We start from the raw sequence: 20859 nt of genomic DNA, 5'->3' as shown, positions 1-20859 counted from the left end.
TGAAAGCTCCAGTATCTAAAGGCTAGTTAATCTGTGCTCTTCCTGATACCTCCCCAAATAAAGATAAAGCTGTTCCTGCCTCAAGGGAAAGGAAAATACCCAGCAGAGTGCTCTAAATCAAACTTTCATGGTAGAACATGCATTAATAATTAATTTTCTGCTTCCTTTAGAATTGGACAGGTTAAACAGTTGGTTACATTTAGTAAATAAGAAATTACTTGCAGTAATTTCTGCAACATTCTGATCATCTTTCCATTTCTGAAACCTATTTTAGAAGTCTTTGATATACATTACAGAGGCAAGGACACTGAATATAGAAATATAAGACTTGATTATGAATTCCACTTTGTCACCCACTAATAGTGTGGCTTGGGCAAGTCATTTAACCTAAACATTCCATTTATTTTCTAGTGATGAATTGGGCATAACAATCCATACCCCAGAGGGTTGTAAATGAGCATCAGATAGGATAATGTGTGAAGGCCATGAATGCAGAGGTCACACAGAAACACTTGATGAACCCATGTATTACATACAAGCATTGTAATGACCACAGTCCTAGTAATGATAATTCAGTGTTCTATCCTATAGCAGTAGACACGTGATCTTGTGAAATGGGAAATATGTCCCCTCTATCTTCTTTCTGCATATCATTAGGAATGACAATATACCATAATTGTTTAATTATGCCATTAAAGTGGGTTTTATTTTCTTCATTAATTACATAAGGAAAAGCTTTTCAATTAACAACGACCTTTATGACTTTACTAGTTTGGATTCTGTAGATGGCAAAGCTGACTGCAAATTAGATTCTGCAGTGTACCTTGTTCCTTATTTTTTCACCCACTGATTAGTTTTATACAGTTGGCAGCAGCCTACCCTGTTGCATTCAGCTTGCAATTTTGTAGCAATCTCAAACACTGTGTTCAATCCCCCAAGGTGTTCTGTAGAAATGCTGTCAAACTATTTCGATGTATGTGTATTTTCATTCTGTAGCTGTGCTTTGTACTCATTTAAGAAAACCAGTCTTTAATTTGTATCAGAACGTTTCCAAGATGAAACCTAGAATTCCAGGCTTCAGCAAAATCACTGACATATGACCACAGCAGCCTTCTGTTCTAAATCATGATGTCTGACTTCTATTAGGTACAAAGCTATATTTTTGAATCTTGTTATAAAATACAACTTTGAATAAATGGCTTCAGAATTGACCTTAAAGTCTACTAATTGCCATCACCCTTTCTATGATCATCTGGCTTTAGTTTCCCTTTCCAGTTTCATCTCTCACTCCTCCCACCCTGTACTCCATGCTTGTTTGTCTTTGAAGTGTGTGGCTTTTTCTCTCACACTTTTCTCTGGTGTTACCCACATATGGCACCTCTGTCTAAATGTCATGTCTCCCACTCCTTGCCTCTTTATTCAAGGCATTTTCTATTCCATAAAGCCTATTCTATACCCCTAGTACCCCTTCTGAGTCAGTTAGTTCTTTTTTGTAACTTGTGCCTGATTGAATCAAATAATTCTTTGTCTAGCATTGATTGGTGGCCTGATTGTCTTCCTTACTAGACTTAAAGTTTTGGAGAGCGAGGGCAATACCATTTTTAAATCCATAAATAGTAGAAGCCTCATAAATGTTTGTTGGATAAATGAATGCTTCCTGGAAAGACTGTTGGTCAGCTTATTGAGAAGACAGCAAGTATTTGCTACTAATGTCTTGTCTCCTTCACTTACAACAGCAATCTTATCAGTAAAATGCAGTTTATAGTTTCAGTGTACAGGCTTACCGCTCTTTAAATGCATAATAAACATAATAAGGTACTATTCTATGCTTTCTATTTAGTATCTAGTATATTATATTAGAATTGGATTTGGTTAAAACAGTCTAACTCGTGGACCTTTTCTACTTCTTATAATTTCAAAGAAAAAATGTTTTAATGTTGAAATTATTATTTTAAGGAATTTAACTTTATTTAAATTTACTTGTCATCCAGACAGAGTGAAAAAGGATTTTGGCTGGCTCCAAGTTAAAACACACACACACACACACACAGACACACACACACACACACACACATTTAAAACAAAACATGCCTGTATGCAGGCATTGCTTCACATTTGCATTGGGAATGGAAGATGTACCAGTGTGCTCAAATGTTCATATTTTCTGCATTTTTGTCTGATGTTTGTATTTGATACAGTGCTATAATTCAACATATGGAAATGCACTCAGAACAAAGCTAATGTTGTCTTTCATTTTCATTTTGATTAATAGTGTTCTGTCTCTGGTAATTTGTAGGTGTTATTTGGAAGATGGAGCTTCAAAGGGTGCCTGGCTGAACCGGTCAAGTATTATTTTTGCGGGAGGCGATAAGTGGTCCGTGGATCCTCGAGTTTCAATTTCTACATTGAATAAAAGGGACTACAGCCTCCAGATACAGAATGTAGATGTGACAGACGATGGCCCATACACGTGTTCTGTTCAGACTCAACATACACCGAGGACAATGCAGGTGCATCTAACTGTGCAAGGTATGCATTTCTGTAATTGCTATATTGCGAAGGACTATATTTAACAAGGTTCAGTATTTAGGTATCAGAGTGACTCAGAAGTAACTGACAATGTTGAAAGATACGTAGTCATTGTCTTCAGGGATTTATGTTCCTAGATTCCATTAAGTGTAATGGCTATTATAAACATATAAGTCCCCACTTACCAAGATCAAAAATTATCCATTAACACCACATTATGATTTTCTTGTGTATTCTTCACTTAGTATATTCCTGTGAGGCGCCCGTTCAATACATCTTTGAGAACCCATGATTGATACATTAAAATTAATGTTTGATAACCCATGATGGATGCATGAAAATATTAGAACTTTTTGAAATATCTGTAGTATAACTCTTTAAAACTAATCCTCCAGACTTCCAGCACTCTGTCTCAATTCAAATTCTGCTTACTTTGATTGAAGTCACAATGGAAAGAAACAGCCTTCTAGAATTACTTTTTTAAAATATAGAGTAATTGGAAAAATATGGTACACAATGGATTATACTTTGATTTACTTTCAGTAGATCATAAATCATTCTAGCTAATTTACAATCTCCAAATACACACAAAATCATCAAGTTACTTTATTTTTCATGCATACTAAAATGGAAGAGTGTATATATCCCCAATATAAATACTTTTCAAGAAGAATGCAATTACAATGCTAGTTGAATAGAAAATGCGTATTCTTGTCCTTTTATTATTTCCTTGTGCTTTATAGATTAATGATGTGTTGTTTCCATAAAAATATTGTGCTGTGGATCTGAAGATGACACTGCAGCATTTCTAAGTAAAATTAATGACAAATTATGCGATAATGTGGTACCAGTGAGTGCATGCTTTATTACTAAGAAGAAAGCTGAGGGAGCAAGTTAGTTGTATTATCTCTGAGTTTACCCTTCAAAAATTGAACTCGAAGTATTAATTTAGGTACATGGCTTACATCTGGAATTTCATTAACTTACACCTTTATTTCCTTATATAAAGGTAAGCCCGAAGTCAAATACAGCTTCAGTTAGTAGTAAATATTTTAACTTCATGATAAAATTTAAATGTATTAATTAAGTAATGAACTTTAAGGAGAAAAATGCAAGGTAAACAATAAGTCCGGGAATTTCCCCAATGGTTTTTCTTATTACAGATCATTGCACACTGTGGTGATGTTCTTTATTTAAAGTCACATGAGGATATAATAAAGTTTTCACCGAAGCCTGTCTTCATTCAGAGATTATCCAGAGATTCTAGGGGTCAGGAGTTAGTCCACCTTCAGAAACTGGCATGGGATTACAAATTAAAGACACATTTCTTCTGTTATGCAAGCCTAATCTTGTTTTCTTGTTTAGTTCTGCGCCCTTTGACTTGAGTTTCTAGCTCAAAGACTACAAAAGATTGTTATTGCACCAGAAAAAAGTACACTTGAATAATAATTATATTTGAGTCACTGGAGATATAGACATTTTGCTTCTTATAGGTTTAAATGATGTCTTTCTGGACGCTAAACATACCCCTCTTTCCTTTTTCCCATTCTGTCTTGTTCCATAGTAGGCTTATATTTTTAAACCAGACTATGGATATATGAGCCCTGCCCAGGCACATGTTTGCTTTTTATAGGATGTCTTTATAACTTTGCGCTATGTAGATGGTTTAACACTATACAGATTTTTCAGACTGTTACATGCCTTACTATGGCATTCCTTTTTGTTGGCCATTTGGTGATGGTGAACTTTTGAACTCCATTTTAGGAAGTGTGTTGTAGGAACACATTTATTGTATGTTTTATTAGTATAATATGTTGTTGTTCTAGAAAAAAAAATATTTGTGTTACTGTTTTGAAAGTTTGGGTTTGTGTTTGGGTCAAATTAAAAGCTAATAATTTTACAGTATTTATGAACATAATTACTCATTAGAAGTTGATTGACATGTGGGCAGTTTTCCAATTACATTAATAAAGTTCAGGGAATAAATTAATAGGCTTGTCAGTCAATTCAAGAACTAAATAAATGTCACAAAAAGTCAACCCCACTTGAGCTACATTTCCTCTTGATGAATGAAAATAAGCTGATGTGCACATCTCTTCAGTCTTTGTATTTCCTAGGTTGTCTGATACTCTGGTATATCTCAATAGTTTTGAAGTGTATGCTCTTTGCCTAACAATTTGTCAAGTCTTTATTCACCAAGATAAAGAAACTTAGCAACTGAGAGAAGACTGTATTAATCACTGATGTCAAACACACATTGGTAGTAAAAACAAAGCTCATCTTTAATTGTTGCAACTATGTGCTCAAAGAAGATATTTAAAAAAAAATCATTTGAGAAAGGGGATAATAGAAGGGGTATCTTGCCAACACAGACATTGTGCATGGGAGATTTGTCTGTACTCTTGATTTCTTAGATTTATTAAGACCAGTGAAGGGGACAATGGGGGAGAAAAAATATTGGAGTAGGAGTTGGAAAACCTGGATTCCAGTCCTGAATTTTCTCTCGTGAATGGATAATTACCAAGAAAACTCTAGTTTTCTCAACTGAAAGAGGAGGACTCAGGCCAGAAAATCTTACATGTCATTGAAAACCAAAAAGATGACCAAAACAAAACAGAAAAAACCCAACCAAACAAACAAACAAAACAAAAACGCACAAATGAATAAGCAATCAGGGATGATTTGCAAGGGAAAAATGTTATTTAGTTTAAAAAATGAAAAAAGTATTCCATAACATATGTGTAACACTTGCAACAAACACAGTGCAGGCTAAGTTTTACGTAGCTGTACCTTGGAGTATATATGCTGCAAGTATGTTCTATTTGTCTCCATGTTTTGCTTTCACCAACTTAGCTGAACAGTGTATGTACTTATAAAATGTGAAGAATGTTGTGAATTGGAGTTTTACTTCAAGGGTTTAGAAAGAAACTCAATAAGAAAATTACCTTTTCATTTCCTGTATATAGTATACCTAAATATTCAGTGTTTTACATCATGTGGTACAGCGTTTACTAAGAGTAGCATTTCTTGTTCATGAGTATAAGAATGTACATGACTAGAGGAGTTGCTATGAAGCCAAAGGTCCCTATTACAATCCTGTAATGACAAGGATCATATAATGTAAATGCTGCACATCTGAGTATATTATAGAGATGGCTTCTACTTTGAGTCCACGTCTGAAGTCTAAAGGTTGTGTATGGTACAAGGTAGACACATTCATAGATACTGTACATTACACATTTTTTTTTAAGATTTTATTTATTTGTCAGAGAGAGCGAGCGAGAGCAAGCACAGGCAGACAGAGTGGAAGGCAGAGTCAGAGGGAGAAGCAGGCTCCCTGCGGAGCAAGGAGCCTGATGCGGGACTCGATCCCAGGACGCTGGGATCATGACCTGAGCCGAAGGCAGCTGCTTAACCAACTGAGCCACCCAGGCGTCCCAATAGATACTGTACATTAAACACATATACAGACAATAGCCCCTGACAATACCTTGATTATAGCCTTGTGAGACTATGGACAGAAGATCCATTAAGATGTACCTGGGAAGAAACTGAGATAATAAATGTATGTTGTTTTAAGCCTTCCACACTCGTGTGTGCGCACTCTCACACACATCATATATGTGTGAAATGTTTATCCCTCAACTTGTGCCCTTTCAGGGAGATATATAGTAGGTTTTCTCTAGACAGAATAGAGCATTTGACTAGCACATATCTCTATGTCCAAAATAACTCCTCAAGGGTATTTAACTTCCCCAGGGTGTTCTGTTTTCCTCAGGATATCTGGCTTACCTGGGATGTCTGTGATAGATGAGGTGGCACACTTCCCTTTCCAGGGATGAGTTTGCTTTTCTAGCTGCTGGGAGTGTTTTCAGCAGACAGCAGCACTGAGTGATCAGATCTTTCCAGAATCATGTCCACTGTAGAGATCCACTTTATCCAAAGTCAGACTTTTCCTAAAGCAACCAATATCTGATGACTGACTGAAAGGTCCCTCCCTTTCAGCCCAAAGTAAGATAACTCAGATGAGCCATTTTGGCTCCAGAACAGTGAAAGCTATTGAGCAGCTCTACAGCTGAGCTTGCTCTGTTCAATCCTATTTCATTTCTCTTCCTTCTCTGGGGATTTATCATAGGGGTATTTCCAAATAACTATCCTGCACTCTAAACGACTCATTTTAGCGCCTGCTTCCCAAAGATCCCAGACGATGACAGTGTCAGCCCCTTGTCTCTGGCTTAGTCATTGTTTGGAGAAAGCCTTTATAGAATGGAAAGACAACACATTCAAACACCATTTATTATTAACATTCTGTTTTACATTGGGAAGGATTTAAAGAGGCTTATAAAGAAGTAGTTAGTACCCCAAGATAAATAGAGGAAGTTGGAGGCAAAAGATAAGGTAAGCAGAGCAGGATGCAGTCATTGGTGAGGTTAGAACGTAAAAGGTATGTCATGATTTCTAAGTAATTTTAGAGCTCAGTAAAAATTTGGTTCCAAGGAGCACCTGGGTGGCTCAGTTGTTAAATGTCTACCTTCAGCTCAGATCATGATCCCAGGTTCCTGGGTTGGAGACCCGCGTAGGGCTCCTTGCCTGGCAAGAAGCCTGCTTCTCCCTCTCCCACTCCCCCTGCTTGTGTTCCCTCTCTTGCTGTGCCTGTCTCTCTGTCAAATAAATAAAATCTTTTAAAAAAAATTAGTTCTAAGATTTGTAGCAGCCAATATATATAGAGAAACAGGATTAGGTATTCATTCCATGATCCACACAGTTAATTAACACATACATGTCTTAGTCTCCTGATCCTGTTACTCAGAGTGGAGCAACATTTCCACTGTGAATCAGCCCAGAGAACCACTGTGAGGTGTGAGGAACATCTCCACAGTAACTGTACAGTACTCACATCACTCATTCAGAGAATTGTTCCTTATAACACTTCTCAATATAACCTGAAGTGCAGGGAAGTCAAGAAAAAATTAAAAATCTGAAAGTAAATTCGGTGAGATGCCAGTTCAATAACAGGACGCTCGCTTTTTGATTACTACCTTAATCTGTAAGTAAATTTTAGGACCTAGCCTTTCTGAGCCAAACCTCCACAAATATTATTTCTCTCAGTGAGTCTTTGAATAGGACTTCAGGTACAGATATTTTAAAATTAGACTTGCCAATGAGTATCTGGAGAGCAATTATTCCATGTGGCCACAAGAATAGAGCTGTATTCTTTAAAGACCAGTGCATCTTAATATAATGTTAGCATTCTTTTTATGAATATTAAAGCCTCAACAAGGTATAGGGGAAGAGAAAGACACCACACTTCTGCTCCAAGTTGACCTGATGCGCAATAACATGACATCACAGATCATAGACCTGCCTTCCTTGAAAGACCTGAAGGAGAAAAAAGCTACAATGGTCAAAAAAGCCAGTCAAAATACCACATATATTAGAAAATTCAAGTTGGTGTTCCGCAACAGTAAACATTTCAAAATTTTCAAAAAGCTACAAAATGAAACCAAAGAAAAATTAGCAGCACTAGGAAAAGTTTTATAGAACACACACATGTCAATAGTCATTGCTTGATGCAGTGATGGCTCAGAACAAGGCCCTCAGACTGGCTCCCACTCTATTTTATTTAAGCTCTTGTTGGGGAGATTAAGATTACACATAGGAACCCCACTTTGGACATGCTGTCAAATACAAAGAAGTCACAAAGACCCAAAATATAAACCCTAAAATTTTTAGCATAGAAAAAAGGAATGAACCATCTGAATTAAAAATGGTCCTTGATAGTGATGTTTCATTATCCCATCTGAAGTACCTTTAGCTTTTGGGAATGTAACTCTATAGTATACTTCTCAGATAAAATATTTATAAAATATAATCTTTTAAATTAAAAAATTAAATATAATTAGCATACAACATTATGTTATTTACAGGTGCACAATATATAATGAGTCAGTATTTGAATATACTGTGAAATGATTACCACAATAAGTCTAGTAAACATCCATCACCACAGTTACACATTTTTTATGATGATGTGAACTTTTAAAATCTATTCTCTTAGCAACTTTCAAATATGCAATACAATATTATTAACTGTAGTCATCATGCTATACTTTATATCCCCAGGACTTAATTTGTTCTGTTGCTAGACATTAGTGCCTTTTAACCCCCTTCACTCATCTTGCCAGTCCCGCCATCTTCTTGAAGTTGGCAACCACCGATTATCATCTCTACATCCATGAGCTCACTTTTTGTTTTTTAAGGAAAAAATTAAGGCTATTTCCCAGAAGTAACCGTGATTTTTGTAGATGAGCCATTTCTTTATTGTATTAACTGTACAACAGAGACACATTTCTTAGTTCACTTATGTGATAATAAATATATATTATCTGCTTATAAGAAAACACTCATCATTTACTCTCCAAAATGAAGTTATAGTTAATATCAAATAGGGGTGGCTGGAGGGCTCAGGTGGTTAAGCATCTGTGTTTGCCTCGGGTCATGATCCCAAGGTCCTGGGGTCCAGTCTCACAATGGGCTCCTTCACTCAGAAGGGAGCCTGCTTCTCTCTCTGCCGCCGCTTTCCCTGCTTGTGCTCTCTCTCTTTTGCTATCTCCCTCTGTCAAATAAATTAGGAAAATCGCTAAAAAAATTAATACCAAATAGTTAAGGTACAAGTTACATGGATAGGGTGTACATACTCATTCTCATTCCCTCTATAAGGAAGTCCTCCTTATTCTATCATCAATTGTTCTTTGCTTACCCCAGTTCTCATTGTGGTGAGAGCCAAGAGGAGCCAAAATATACGAGATCACACAAATTAATGGAGATCTGACTACCGATCACTGGGTCAAAACCCACTAAGGTGAATAAATGATGTAAATAAAGTTCTGCTAGTCCTTATAGATTCTCCCCACATTGTGGTAGTTGTAATGATGGAACCATACCTAGAAACAACCCATTTTTCTATTTCTATTGGTTGGAAATGTCCATACTTACAACTTATGAAAAATGAATTTACAAGCATTTTGGATCATATGCATTATTAAGTAATAGGACGGTCATTGTATCCCCCAGGTGCTTTATGCAATGGAAAATATTTAATCTCTTGAATAGATGAGGTTGTATTATTGATGTTCAGAAAGATAATGATTTAGAATCTAAATAGTTAGAACAATTATGCCTAATTTGTGAAACTTTGGAAAAATAAGCCCTTTGGGTGTCATTTGTGATGTAGAATTTCAGTAAAACCACCGAGTTCCCTTGGGTGGACCTTCACCGACAAACTCCGGGCTACTCATCTGGACTTACCTAGAATAGACTTTTTGGGCAGTGCATACTACATAGTAATTTTTTTAAAATAAGACATTTTTCTGTTGGATATTTTCAATTTTCTTTTCAGAATCCCTGTCCAACTCGAATCACTGTAGCTCCATTGGCAGTGTGTATCAGGCCAACTTCCAGGAAGCCATTTCCTTACTTTTACCTGTGAGTGTATTGACATTGATTAGGGTACTGGTTTAACAACCAGGATCCATTAAAAATAAGATTAATTGAACTGATTTTTAGTGAAATCCTCATTTGACCATTGGCACTTCTTCCAGAATAGATTTTTCTTCTTTGCTAAATATTCTTCTATTTTCTTTTATAGTCTTTAGAAAGGTTATTTCCTTATTCTTCTGCAATTGAAGTAAAGGAAGTGGTAGAAAGAGAAGGTACATTTCAATGAATAATATTTGTCTTAGAGAAAGATTTTCTCAGTGCGTGTAGCAATCATAATTTTCTAGCCAAAAATTAGTACATGAAATTTTATGTACCATCATTATAGGATCTTATTTTAGAACAGTATCTTAGATTAAAACAGTGCAAAAATCCATAATGTACTGCTTACTATACACAGAAGGGAGTGAATAAGTTGATAGTGTTTTCTAATAAACTTTTAATATGCTGTCATTTGTGAATGCGAGAGAAGTGAGAGAGAGCAAAAACTAATATTGAGAGATACTGCACACTGTTGGCCTCCATCTGAGTCATCCCTTTTTCTGAAGATTCTGTAGAAGGAGCATTCATGGAAACTGCTGAGCTTCATAATTGGAGCAGGAAACAGTATTGGAATTTAAATAAGCATCTTTGCTATCTAGTGAATTGTGACAGCAAGGAGGGTTCTTCTTTAATACTTCTGATTTACTCATGAATTGGATAATTTTTTTGAGATGGCAGGTTAGGGGCAATGAAACCTAAGGGTTGTATGGTTTGTGGTCCACATTGTTGAAAAGTAATCCTGCCATGCTTTGTCCTTGTTTTTAAGTTTTGAATCATGTTGGCAGGTATTAGATAAAAGAATATTTAAAAATGGAAAGTTTAAGAAGTAGAACCATATTTATTATCATTCAGAGACTGAGTAGAACAGTACTTGCCTTTTTTTTTTTTGTAACACACAAAATGTTCAAAATGCAATCTGACAATATTTTAGAGTAACGAACCCTTTAAGTGAGATCTGCTGCCCTTTAAAAATCCCTTCAACGATTAATGGATATTTATTCTAGTTCTTGAAACACATGGTTTGGTAAGTCTCTTAAAACTCAGACTGATTATATTTTTATGTTCTCAGTCATAATTCTGAGTTGTTTTGTGTGTTGCATTTCAGAATAGTTGTCTATCTTGGAGTATCTTTATTTTTTTTCTAAAAAACACACAAAAAATAACTATGTAAGTAATACATGCCAAATCCCAATGCAATGTACACTATCAGTATGAAAATCTCTCTATAAATAAAAGATTACCAAGCTTTAGCTGGTCTGCTTATTCTGAGAAACCCTGCAAATAAAATAAAAGCCTGATGAAATAATTTGTCTTCTTGGAAGTCATTGCAATACAATTTGATCTATGAAATAATTTTACTGTTACTTCCCCAAATTAGGTGGACAGTTAAGAAATTACTAACAAGATATTAGGATTTTGCTGTTTTCATTAACTAAATTCTAAATAGCATACCCCTTTATAACCCTTAGATGTGTAAAATTTAGTGGAGGAGAAAACTTGAATCTGCCAATGATATTATTTATCTTATGATTTATAGCAGAAAAATAAGAATTAACTATGGGTAGTGCCAAGAAGAAAATGGGCACAATGAAGGCTGGTGGCAAAGTTCAGTTTGCAGAATCATAGAGTGACTCTCTGTCCTTGTGTCCCCCTGCCGCACAGCTCTTCAATTCCATGCCTTCAGGATCCTCTGGTTAGTGATCTAGCGGAAGCAGTAGGGACTTGGGAAAGGTTGCAGCTGCAGTAATCCCTCTGAACTCTCTCACCCACAAATGTTTTGCATCCAGACCCTTGGTTCTTAAACATTTTGTAGTCATGAGCCCACATGAAAATCTGATGATACCTGTACACTTGTTAGAGAATATACATACTGTAGGGACGCCTGGGTGGCTCAGTGGGTTAAGCCTCTGCCTTCGGCTCAGGTCATGATCTCAGGGTCCTGGGATCTAGCCCTGCATCAGGCTCTCTCCTCATGGGGGAGTCTGCTTCCCCCTCTCTCTCTGCCTGACTCTCTCTGCCTCCTTGTGATCTTTCCCTGTCAAATAAATAAATAAAATCTTTTAAAAAAAGAAGAAGAAGAAAATACATACTGTTAATATTTTAAAACTTCTTCATGTGAGCAAGATTCTCATGAACGCCCTCAATCTATGTGTGGACTCCCAGCAAGAACCCCAGTGAAGTGCTTGTAGGTGAGGGCTGAGTTTTAATCCTTTTTTTTTTTTTTTTGGACTCCCAAACATCCAGGAAACTGCCTGACAAATGTTAAGGACTCAATAGAGATTTATTGGTTGTACATATGTGCATGTTTCTTCTTGCTCCCTGGCTTCATGCCAGTCACTTTGCTTAAGCTGTGACTTAATGTATTGATGCTATCTTTAGGGCATAACATCGGGAATGCTGACATAACGGGAAAATTTTTAAATTAAAAGGATTAGTTAGGCATTCATGACTTAGGTTGCTTATTTCCATTCCAGGTCATAGCATCTTTATCCTCTGCTAATCCCCATGTTTTTACAAGTGCAGAATAGTGATTGCATTTTGTAGTGAAAAAATAATAAATGCGATACCAGCATTTTATGAATATATATATATACATGTATATGTGTGTGTATATATATATGGCAATGTTATTTTGAGAAAAAAAATATAGGACAGAGTTAGCTACAAAGATTAAAGCCAAGGGCTCCTATTGCTACACCAGGTAAGGGGTTAACATTTAAAAAGGGCCTAGAATAACACAATTAGAATTTCCTTTCAGGAATTTCACTCATTATTTTAGGTCTGATTTGAGCAAGTTGGTGGATGCACGTGTTTTAAAATGGCAGATTGAAGAGTTGATGATGGATAGGTTTCAGAGTTATTTATTAGTACAGAATTAAGCAAGACATATACATTGTTTTCCCTCTGCTTATTACTGTTTCATTTAAAGTAGCCTATTTTAAAAGGACATCTAGGATTAATTCAGTTTAATTTAAAAAAATTTGTCTTGTCCCACTTTAATTCAATACCTACTCTGTGCAAATAACTTTGCTAAAAGTTGCATATGTGTTCCTTATGCTAAGCAGGATGGTCCACAGAGATGACCGTGTCCTAATTTCTGGAACGCATAAATATGCTAGATTACATGACAAAGGGGAATTAAGATCGCAAATCACCTAACCTTAAAATAGGGATAGCATCTTGGATTATCCAGGTGGGTCCATTAAAGCTACGAGGTCCCTTAATAATGGGGAAAAAAGATAGAAAAGAGTCAGAGTAGTGGAAATAGGTCAGAGCAATGTGATAGAAGAAGGACTGGATCTGCCTTTACTAGCTTCAAAGATAGAGTATCATGAATTGAGGGATATGGGTAGCATCTAGAAGCAGAAAAAGGTAGGGAAATGGATTCTCCACTAGAGACTCCAGAAGAGAAGGCTGGAGTGGCACTATCTTGATTTTTGCTGAGAAGGACTTGTCACATCTAACATGCAGGACTGTAAAATAATTTTTTTTAAAGATTTTATTTATTTGACAGAGAGAGATCACAAGTAGGCAGAGAGAGAGAGAGAGAGAGAGGGAGGAGGAAGCAGGCTCCCTGCTGAGCAGAGAGCCCAATGCGGGGCTCGATCCCAGGACCCTGAGATCATGACTCGAGCCGAAGGCAGAGGCTTAACCCACTGAGCTACCCAGGTGCCCCCCAAGATAATTTTTTTAAAGATAACTTTGTTTAAAGGGGTGCCTGGATGGCTCAGTCAGTTAAGCGTCTGCCTTTGGCTCTTGTCATGATCCCAGGATCCTGGGATTGAGCCTCTTGTCAGGCTCCCTGCTCAGCAGAGAGTCTGCTTCTCCCTCTCCCTCTGCTGCTCCTCTTGCTCATGTTCTCTCTCTCTCTCTCTCTGTCAAATAAACAAAATCAATCAAAAAAAGATACTCTTGTTTTAAGCTACTAAGTTTATAGTAACTTATGTCAGCAAATAGAAAACTAGTACGCACACACACACACTCAAAAATAAAGATACCTTCTTATACACCTAGAAGAGGGTTTCTCAGCCATTGTGCTATTGACATTTTGGACCATATAGTATGTGTGTGTGTGTGTGTGTGTGTGTGTGTAGGAGTGGAAATGCCTGTATATTGTAGTATGTTTAGGATTAGCTTTGGCTGCTAGAGATTGTGTCTCCCTAAACCTAATGCCCAATGTGATGGTATTTAGAGGTGGGACCTTTGGGAGGAGCTTAGGTCATGACGGTAAAAACCTCATGAAAGGGATTAGTGCTGTTCTGGAAGAGAATCCACAGAGACTGCTCATCCTTTTAATCGTGTGAGGGATGCCTGGGTGGCTCAGTTGGTTAAGCAGCTGCCTTCGGCTCAGGCATGATTCCAGCGTCCTGAAATTGAGACCCACATTGGGCTTCTTGCTTGGCAGGGAGCCTGCTTCTCCCTCTGCCTCTGCCTGCCATTCTGCCTGCCTGTGCTCGCTCGCTCTCCCTCTCTTTCTGATAAATAAGTAAAATCTTAAAAAATAAAAAAAAAAGTTTGGCCATCTAGGAAATGGGTCTTCATCAGAGACTGGGTCTGCTGATGTCATAATCTTGGACTTCTCAGCCCCAAAACCATGAGAAGTCAATGTCTGCTGTTTATAAACCACTGAGTTTATGGTGTTCTGTGATAGTAGTCTGAGTAGACTTAAAACATTGGCCTCAGCACCATAGACACCAGTAGTATTTCCTGATTTTGACACCCCAAAATATCTCAGGACATTGCTGCATGACTGCTGTGGTAAAAATCACCCCAGAATGAGATACTACTAAACTAGGGAAAAAGATAGAGACATGCTTCAATTCTCCAATGCATGGCAGTGTTTGATAAGCTCCACAAAAGTATAAGTCTTGGGGCACCTGGGTGACTCAGTGGGTTAAATCCTCTGCCTCCGGCTCAGGTCATGGTTCCAGGGTCCTGGGATTGAGCCCCGCATCGGGCTCTCTGCTCGGCGGGGAGCCTGCTTCCCTTCCTCTCTCTGCCTGCCTCTCTGCCTACTTGTGATCTCTCTCTGTTGAATAAATAAATAAAATCTTAAAAAAAAAAAAAAGTGTAAGTCTTACTCATCTTGCTGTCCTACCCTTAGTGAATGGGTAGTGAATGGGTAGTGAATGGCTGATAAGCAAGTGGCTCTAAAACTAACTCTGAATTCACAATAGAATGAATGAGTGAGGTTCCTTAGAAGTACAAGCTAGCCAGTAACCTGAAAAATGTCCTCTAGATTTTTTTTTTCCTCATTCAGTAATGTTTTAGGCTATTTCTCCCTTTGAAACTAGTTAAGTGTTCTCCTAAGTAGTTTAGTGTGGCATAAGAATTAGATTGGGCTCAAGTGACAGCCAGCTCTGATATTTATAAAGTATATGAACTTCATTGTTTCCATCTTTTTCAGACTCATTCCCATTCTCTGAGAAATAAAAAATAATACCCAACTCTCTGGATTGGTGTGAAAATTTTTTAAAAACACAATTAGGCATATGAGAAAATCCTTGTCTGATTCAGTGTAGATATTTAACAGATTTTTACCATCTTCCTATTCCAGTGTGCTAATAATGTATAGGGCTTCCTCTTTCCTTTTTTTGAATTAGGACATAATTGGGATTGTTCTCGTTATTGATTCCCAGTGACTTTTATTTAAGAATATAGATAATAGAGTTAGTTGTAAAATATTAATAAAATTAATTAATTTTCCTTCCAGTGGACAAATTTCATATGAAAAGATATATACTAATGTTAAGGTTTTGAACTACAATAATTAGAAAGAATTCTACATTTGTTTGAAAGCTAATTACAACCTAAAATTCAGGAAAAAAAATCTGGTGGCAGTCATTTTACCCTTATTGATTTCAGAGCCATTCTCTGTACCTCTTTTGCTGTGATTTGTATAATGCAGTTGGCTGACCCCTGCGGGTGTGTTCCCAGTCTGTTATGTTCTCTGGTTTCTGACGGGATTCAACCAATAGGAGACACTGGCAAAAGATCAGGAAGGGAGAAGTCAGGTTCTACCTCCTCTCTCATTGCCGCAGGCTGTGTGTCCTGCGAGCCTTTTGCCTCCGGGGCTCCAGCTTCCACTGGACGACCCATCTTCCCGTTGGCACATCTCATGCAAGGCGGTCCCATGCTGTGGATCTTACTCCTGACAAACAGTCCTAACCTCTGGTCCTGATAGTGATCCTTGCTTGTAGGAATTATTAGCGGCTCCTCCTTTCACAAATCCGAGTTTCTTTGCTCTTACATGCTTTGATTTCTTAGCTCTTTATCACTTGTGTAAACAACTCCCTGTTTAAACCTCTTTTGTTTGAAATACTTAAATTGTCTTCTTTTATCCTGCCTGGATCTTGACAATTTTTTTTTTTTTCTAAAATGTCAAGTGTTGTCTACTCGTTAATACTCTTCAAGAGGTATGTTTTACATTCTATCGTCTATATAGATAACTATTTTATATAATGATGATTACCTCTTTATATTTTGGAAAAATTATATCTCGTTCCTCAGTATAAAAAACAAATTGAAAAACAAATTTTAAAATTAATTACACATACATTGGGATCTCAGATTTACTAAACTAATTATCAGAAAGTAAGATAAATTAAGGAGAAAAGATGAAAGTATGCATAATTATTAAATGCTGGCATTTATGTGAGCCTTGGGCTCCTCTTTTATTAGCTTTTTGGGTGCAATTATCATTAACATTTCAGTTGCATCTTTAATGAATATTAGAGCTACAAATACACAATGGCATGAGTGGAAACGGCAGTGTTTCATTATTCACGCAGATTGTAACTTTAAGAAAAATAACCTAAAGAGAGACTAGAGAGCTGTAGTGGTATATTTGCTCTGGGAGCTATGAGCTGTGCAACAATATTCTGGGCCTTGATTTTTACTGCTGCATCTGTGCCTTTTGGGGAAACCAGTGAAAAGAAGTTTGGACTCTTCTGTAGTAAACCAGTTACCTGACTTTGGACACTACTTCTAATGCAACCTCGGCACATTCTTCAAACATCTGCTACATGCTAAGCATTGTTCTAGTGTTAGGAAAGCAAATACCCACAAATAAGAATTAGTTTTTCCCTCGAGGCATTTGCAAGCCAATGGGACAATATTGCCATGAGGCAAGTGAGTGCACCGAAGTTAGATAAGGGCTTGGTCAGACATACACCCAGGGTCCACATCAAGAAGGTGGTCCTTTTTCTACAGAGGTCATATCTAACTTTAGGCATGAAGTAGGTTGATAGGTAGAGAGGCTTGAGGTTTGATTATAAAGCAGTAAGTGATGGTCAGTCTAGGAAACTGCTTGGAATGTCCTCTTTGTGTGCGTAATAAATCATTCAGAACTGAATGAGAAGCTCTTTCAAGACCCAGCAAGTGCTGAGGAAGCAGTTAGAAGTATGACACCGCATTGTCTTGTTCCATAAAGTGAAATGAGTGTTGGGGGATGGGCTGTTTGGAAATAGGACCTGCTCTTCAGATTGGGGGAAATGGCTCCATTAGAGCATTGCCATGAGACATCCTGTAGAAGTGGTGCTGACAAAGAAATGCTCAAATGTGCAGCTGTTGGGAGATCAAGATGCTGTTGGAGGTTGTTTGAGCATGTGAGAAGCAATGGGACTCTTGGGGAGCAGCTGTAGGAGGCTGTAATTGCTGGGCTCCACTGCTGACTGGAGCCATTCATTGCTGAGAGGAGCAGCTGCTGAGAGTTTAAGCAGGGGACCCTGGGGAGCCACGGCTGGGAGCTTCCCCAGATTAAGAAGCTGCCACGGGAAGCAGCATCCTTGAGTGTCATCCTGTGGAAACTTTAGAGTTATCCATCCAGTTCCACCATCACGGCAGTAGGCAATGGTCTGAAACTCAGTCTTAGGTATATGAAGAAATGATAAGTGAATGATTCACAAGATTGACAAAATAGGTTTGAGATGTTTAAATAACAAATTTCCTCAAACTTTGACACACAAACTCCTTGGCTGACATGCTACGACATTTTTACCCGGAAGAGTAGCTGTTACACTGACAAAAACAAAGTGATGTGACTTTAAATCAAGGGATTCTTTAGCCATAAGACCCAGGAGAATATATCTAACATTTGGTACTTTTTAATATTTTTTCCCTTGGGAAGAGTAACTGCCATTTTTATCCTATTCTTAAAGTTCCTGACACTAAAGTAGGTTAAGAGTTTTGCATTAAGAAGCCAGAAAAGAAGGTCAGCCATGGAGAACTCGCTTACATCTGCCACCAGCTTATCCACAAAAAGCACTGTTGTTTGATGAATTTATGTAATAATCATGTTAACACTATCTAGCATTACTGTGAGATTGTCCTTCTCATATTTTGTGTGGGATAATAATCCTTGATGCATTAGTGACTCAAGGTGCATCTTTGTGGGCCAGGAGAGACTCAGTTAAATGGGGTAAATAAAAGCAGAATAATAGACTTTTCATTTTTATTTGAGTAAGACAAATTATGGTGTAAGGACTTGAGGAAGAAAATCCAGTTGGAAAACTATTGTGATAGTCCACAGTTAAAGAGGGCCCTAGAACCAGTATGAATGCTGTGGAAATGGAAGGAATGGTGTGGAGGTAGAGATGTTTAACATGTGAATGTAAGCATTTTAATTTTAAAACATAATAGATCTAGTAATATTTTTGTTTTGTTTAAAACGTATAATGTTGCTGATTTCTGTCAAAATCTTTTCATCTAGAAAAATTCCATGTGGATTAAGCCACGTGAGAGTCAGTTACCCTGACTTAATAGATACTTCATTGCTGTGGGTTTTAATCAATAAACTTGACTTTCAGTCTTGGCCCATTATACACTCTGTACTGGGCAAACAACAAAAGGAAATGGGGTGAGTCAGGTTTTGAGTATATTAGTGAATTGGGGTTTGAAAGATCAAGAATGGAATGTCAGAATAACAACGCAAAGGAGAAACTGGTTTTTTTTTTTAAGATTTGCCATACATTTTTGGTTGTTTTTGTTGTTGTTTTGTTTGTGGGGGTTATTTTTTTGTTTTGTTTTGTTTTGTTTTTTGTTTTTAGGTGCAACATAGCATACTCTGTTTTAGGATTTTCTTTTTTTCTTTTTGGACAGGAAAACTAAGTGTATTTTTCAAAGTAAATTTACCCCTGAAGCTCCTGACCTCCTAAAGACTCTTGGAAATAGTTACTTTAAATCTCATCTGGACAAATAAAAATTGCTCTCAAGATATTTATTTAGCTAATGAAGACGCCTTGCAGAGAATTTGAGCAATTATTTGAGGGCAGAAAACATTCCATGTGGCTCTTCTATCTCTTGTGGAGAGTTGTCAGCTTTGCATACCTTGGAGTGTTTTTAGTTTTTTGGGTTTTTTTTCCCCATCTCCAAAGGAGACACTGCCCCACTTTCTGAGACTTGGCATGTGGTTGGGATTACTGTGAGGCTTTTGAGCTTGCAGTTCACACAGCCCACTTGTCTTTGACAGTATGATATGTTCCTCTTTTAACTTCACAGAACACAGCAGTGAGATCTCCCTTAAAGGCAACCTAGCTCAATCTGTGCTTTCTGAAGTGCAGTTTGTTATTCACTTTGGTTGCTGCCAAAGTGTGATATGACTTACTTTTTTTGCATTTGCATATAGTGAAAAAAAATTTGGTGTGGCCTTATCAAGATCAAGGGGGGGAATGTATGAAATCCCTGGACACTTTGAATTCACAGGAACTTCTTGGAACCTACTAGGGCTTAAGATACAGTTTTAATCAAATAGGAAGAGCTATATATTTCAGAAGCAAAACTGTCCCCTGCCTTGTTCCTTTAAGATAAGGTAGGGAGTTCATTGCCTTCTGAAAGGATAGAGGTTATTTTTGTACTTGTTATTAAAACATTGTTACTATTCAAAGATAACTAAATATACCCAGTTGATTTAATATGCTGCATAATTTTTGAGTTCTCTCCTTGCCCCACTGCAGTATGTACTGTTTCATGTCATCACCAGAGTGATACTTAGGAGTGGCCATAAACAACAAGTCCCTTGCAATGCACTCTACCAAGTGTGGCCTCGGACCTCTCTGAGTATTACATGCAACTGAGAACACTCACACAGCTAGAGACATAGAGGGCATACACATGCACATGAAACACCAAGAAGGAAGTGTCACACCAGCTGCCACCTTTCTCTGTTTCCTGGACTCCTATCTTCAATGTAATAATAACAAATTTTCCATCATGTACAGCCCCAGGGAACCCTATTGTTTGAATCCAGCATGAACACTTTGCTTGTGGCTGGATAAAACACTAGACTTATCATTTGGAATAGTGTCTCTGATAACAATGATACTTCGTATTTGGGATTGAAAAATCTCTGTTTTGATATTTTGGGCTGATGGTCTTACATGTCTTTATATTTGTATCTATTTTTTTAAAAAGTATATATTTTTAAGGATCTCCACACCACCTGGGACTTTACCACCAAATTAGCTATTGCTTACAATCCTGTTGTCTATAAAGAAGAATATAAGGCTCTTGGTTTCTAATAAGATTCATTACGGTTTTCACTATTTACTTTGATTTTTTTAAATTATAGAATTAATAAAGATTTGTGTGAACATCAAATAGTATATAGTAGGTTTTTAAGTAAATGATTAGAGTTCGGAGCTCTCTCTCTTTAAGAGGTATGGCCAGAATGGCAAGCAAACACTTCTGCCTGCTTCCCACAATGAAACAATCCCTTCTGTCTTCCTATTCTTTTCTTTGCTCACCCTTACCCTGTGGGCACCCCCTTAAAGAACTCTGATGTTTCACATCACT

General features: G+C 37.3%; 1 protein-coding gene across 1 annotated transcript in view; it reads left to right on the top strand.

Annotated features, from left to right (window-relative positions):
- The window catches only part of NEGR1 (neuronal growth regulator 1), an 844643-nt gene that overhangs the window by 343914 nt on the left and 479870 nt on the right, over nucleotides 1-20859 (top strand). Inside the window, exon 2 of the mRNA XM_004763022.2 lies at nucleotides 2297-2529. Within this exon, the coding sequence (XP_004763079.1) occupies nucleotides 2297-2529 (233 nt within the window). The remainder of the gene's footprint in view (nucleotides 1-2296; nucleotides 2530-20859) is intronic.

The sequence above is a fragment of the Mustela putorius genome, unplaced genomic scaffold (genome assembly GCF_011764305.1).
Source record: "Mustela putorius furo isolate JIRA1106 unplaced genomic scaffold, ASM1176430v1.1 tig00003853_pilon_pilon_pilon, whole genome shotgun sequence".
Lineage (NCBI taxonomy): Eukaryota > Metazoa > Chordata > Mammalia > Carnivora > Mustelidae > Mustela > Mustela putorius.
This window is presented reverse-complemented; position numbering and strand designations above follow the sequence as displayed.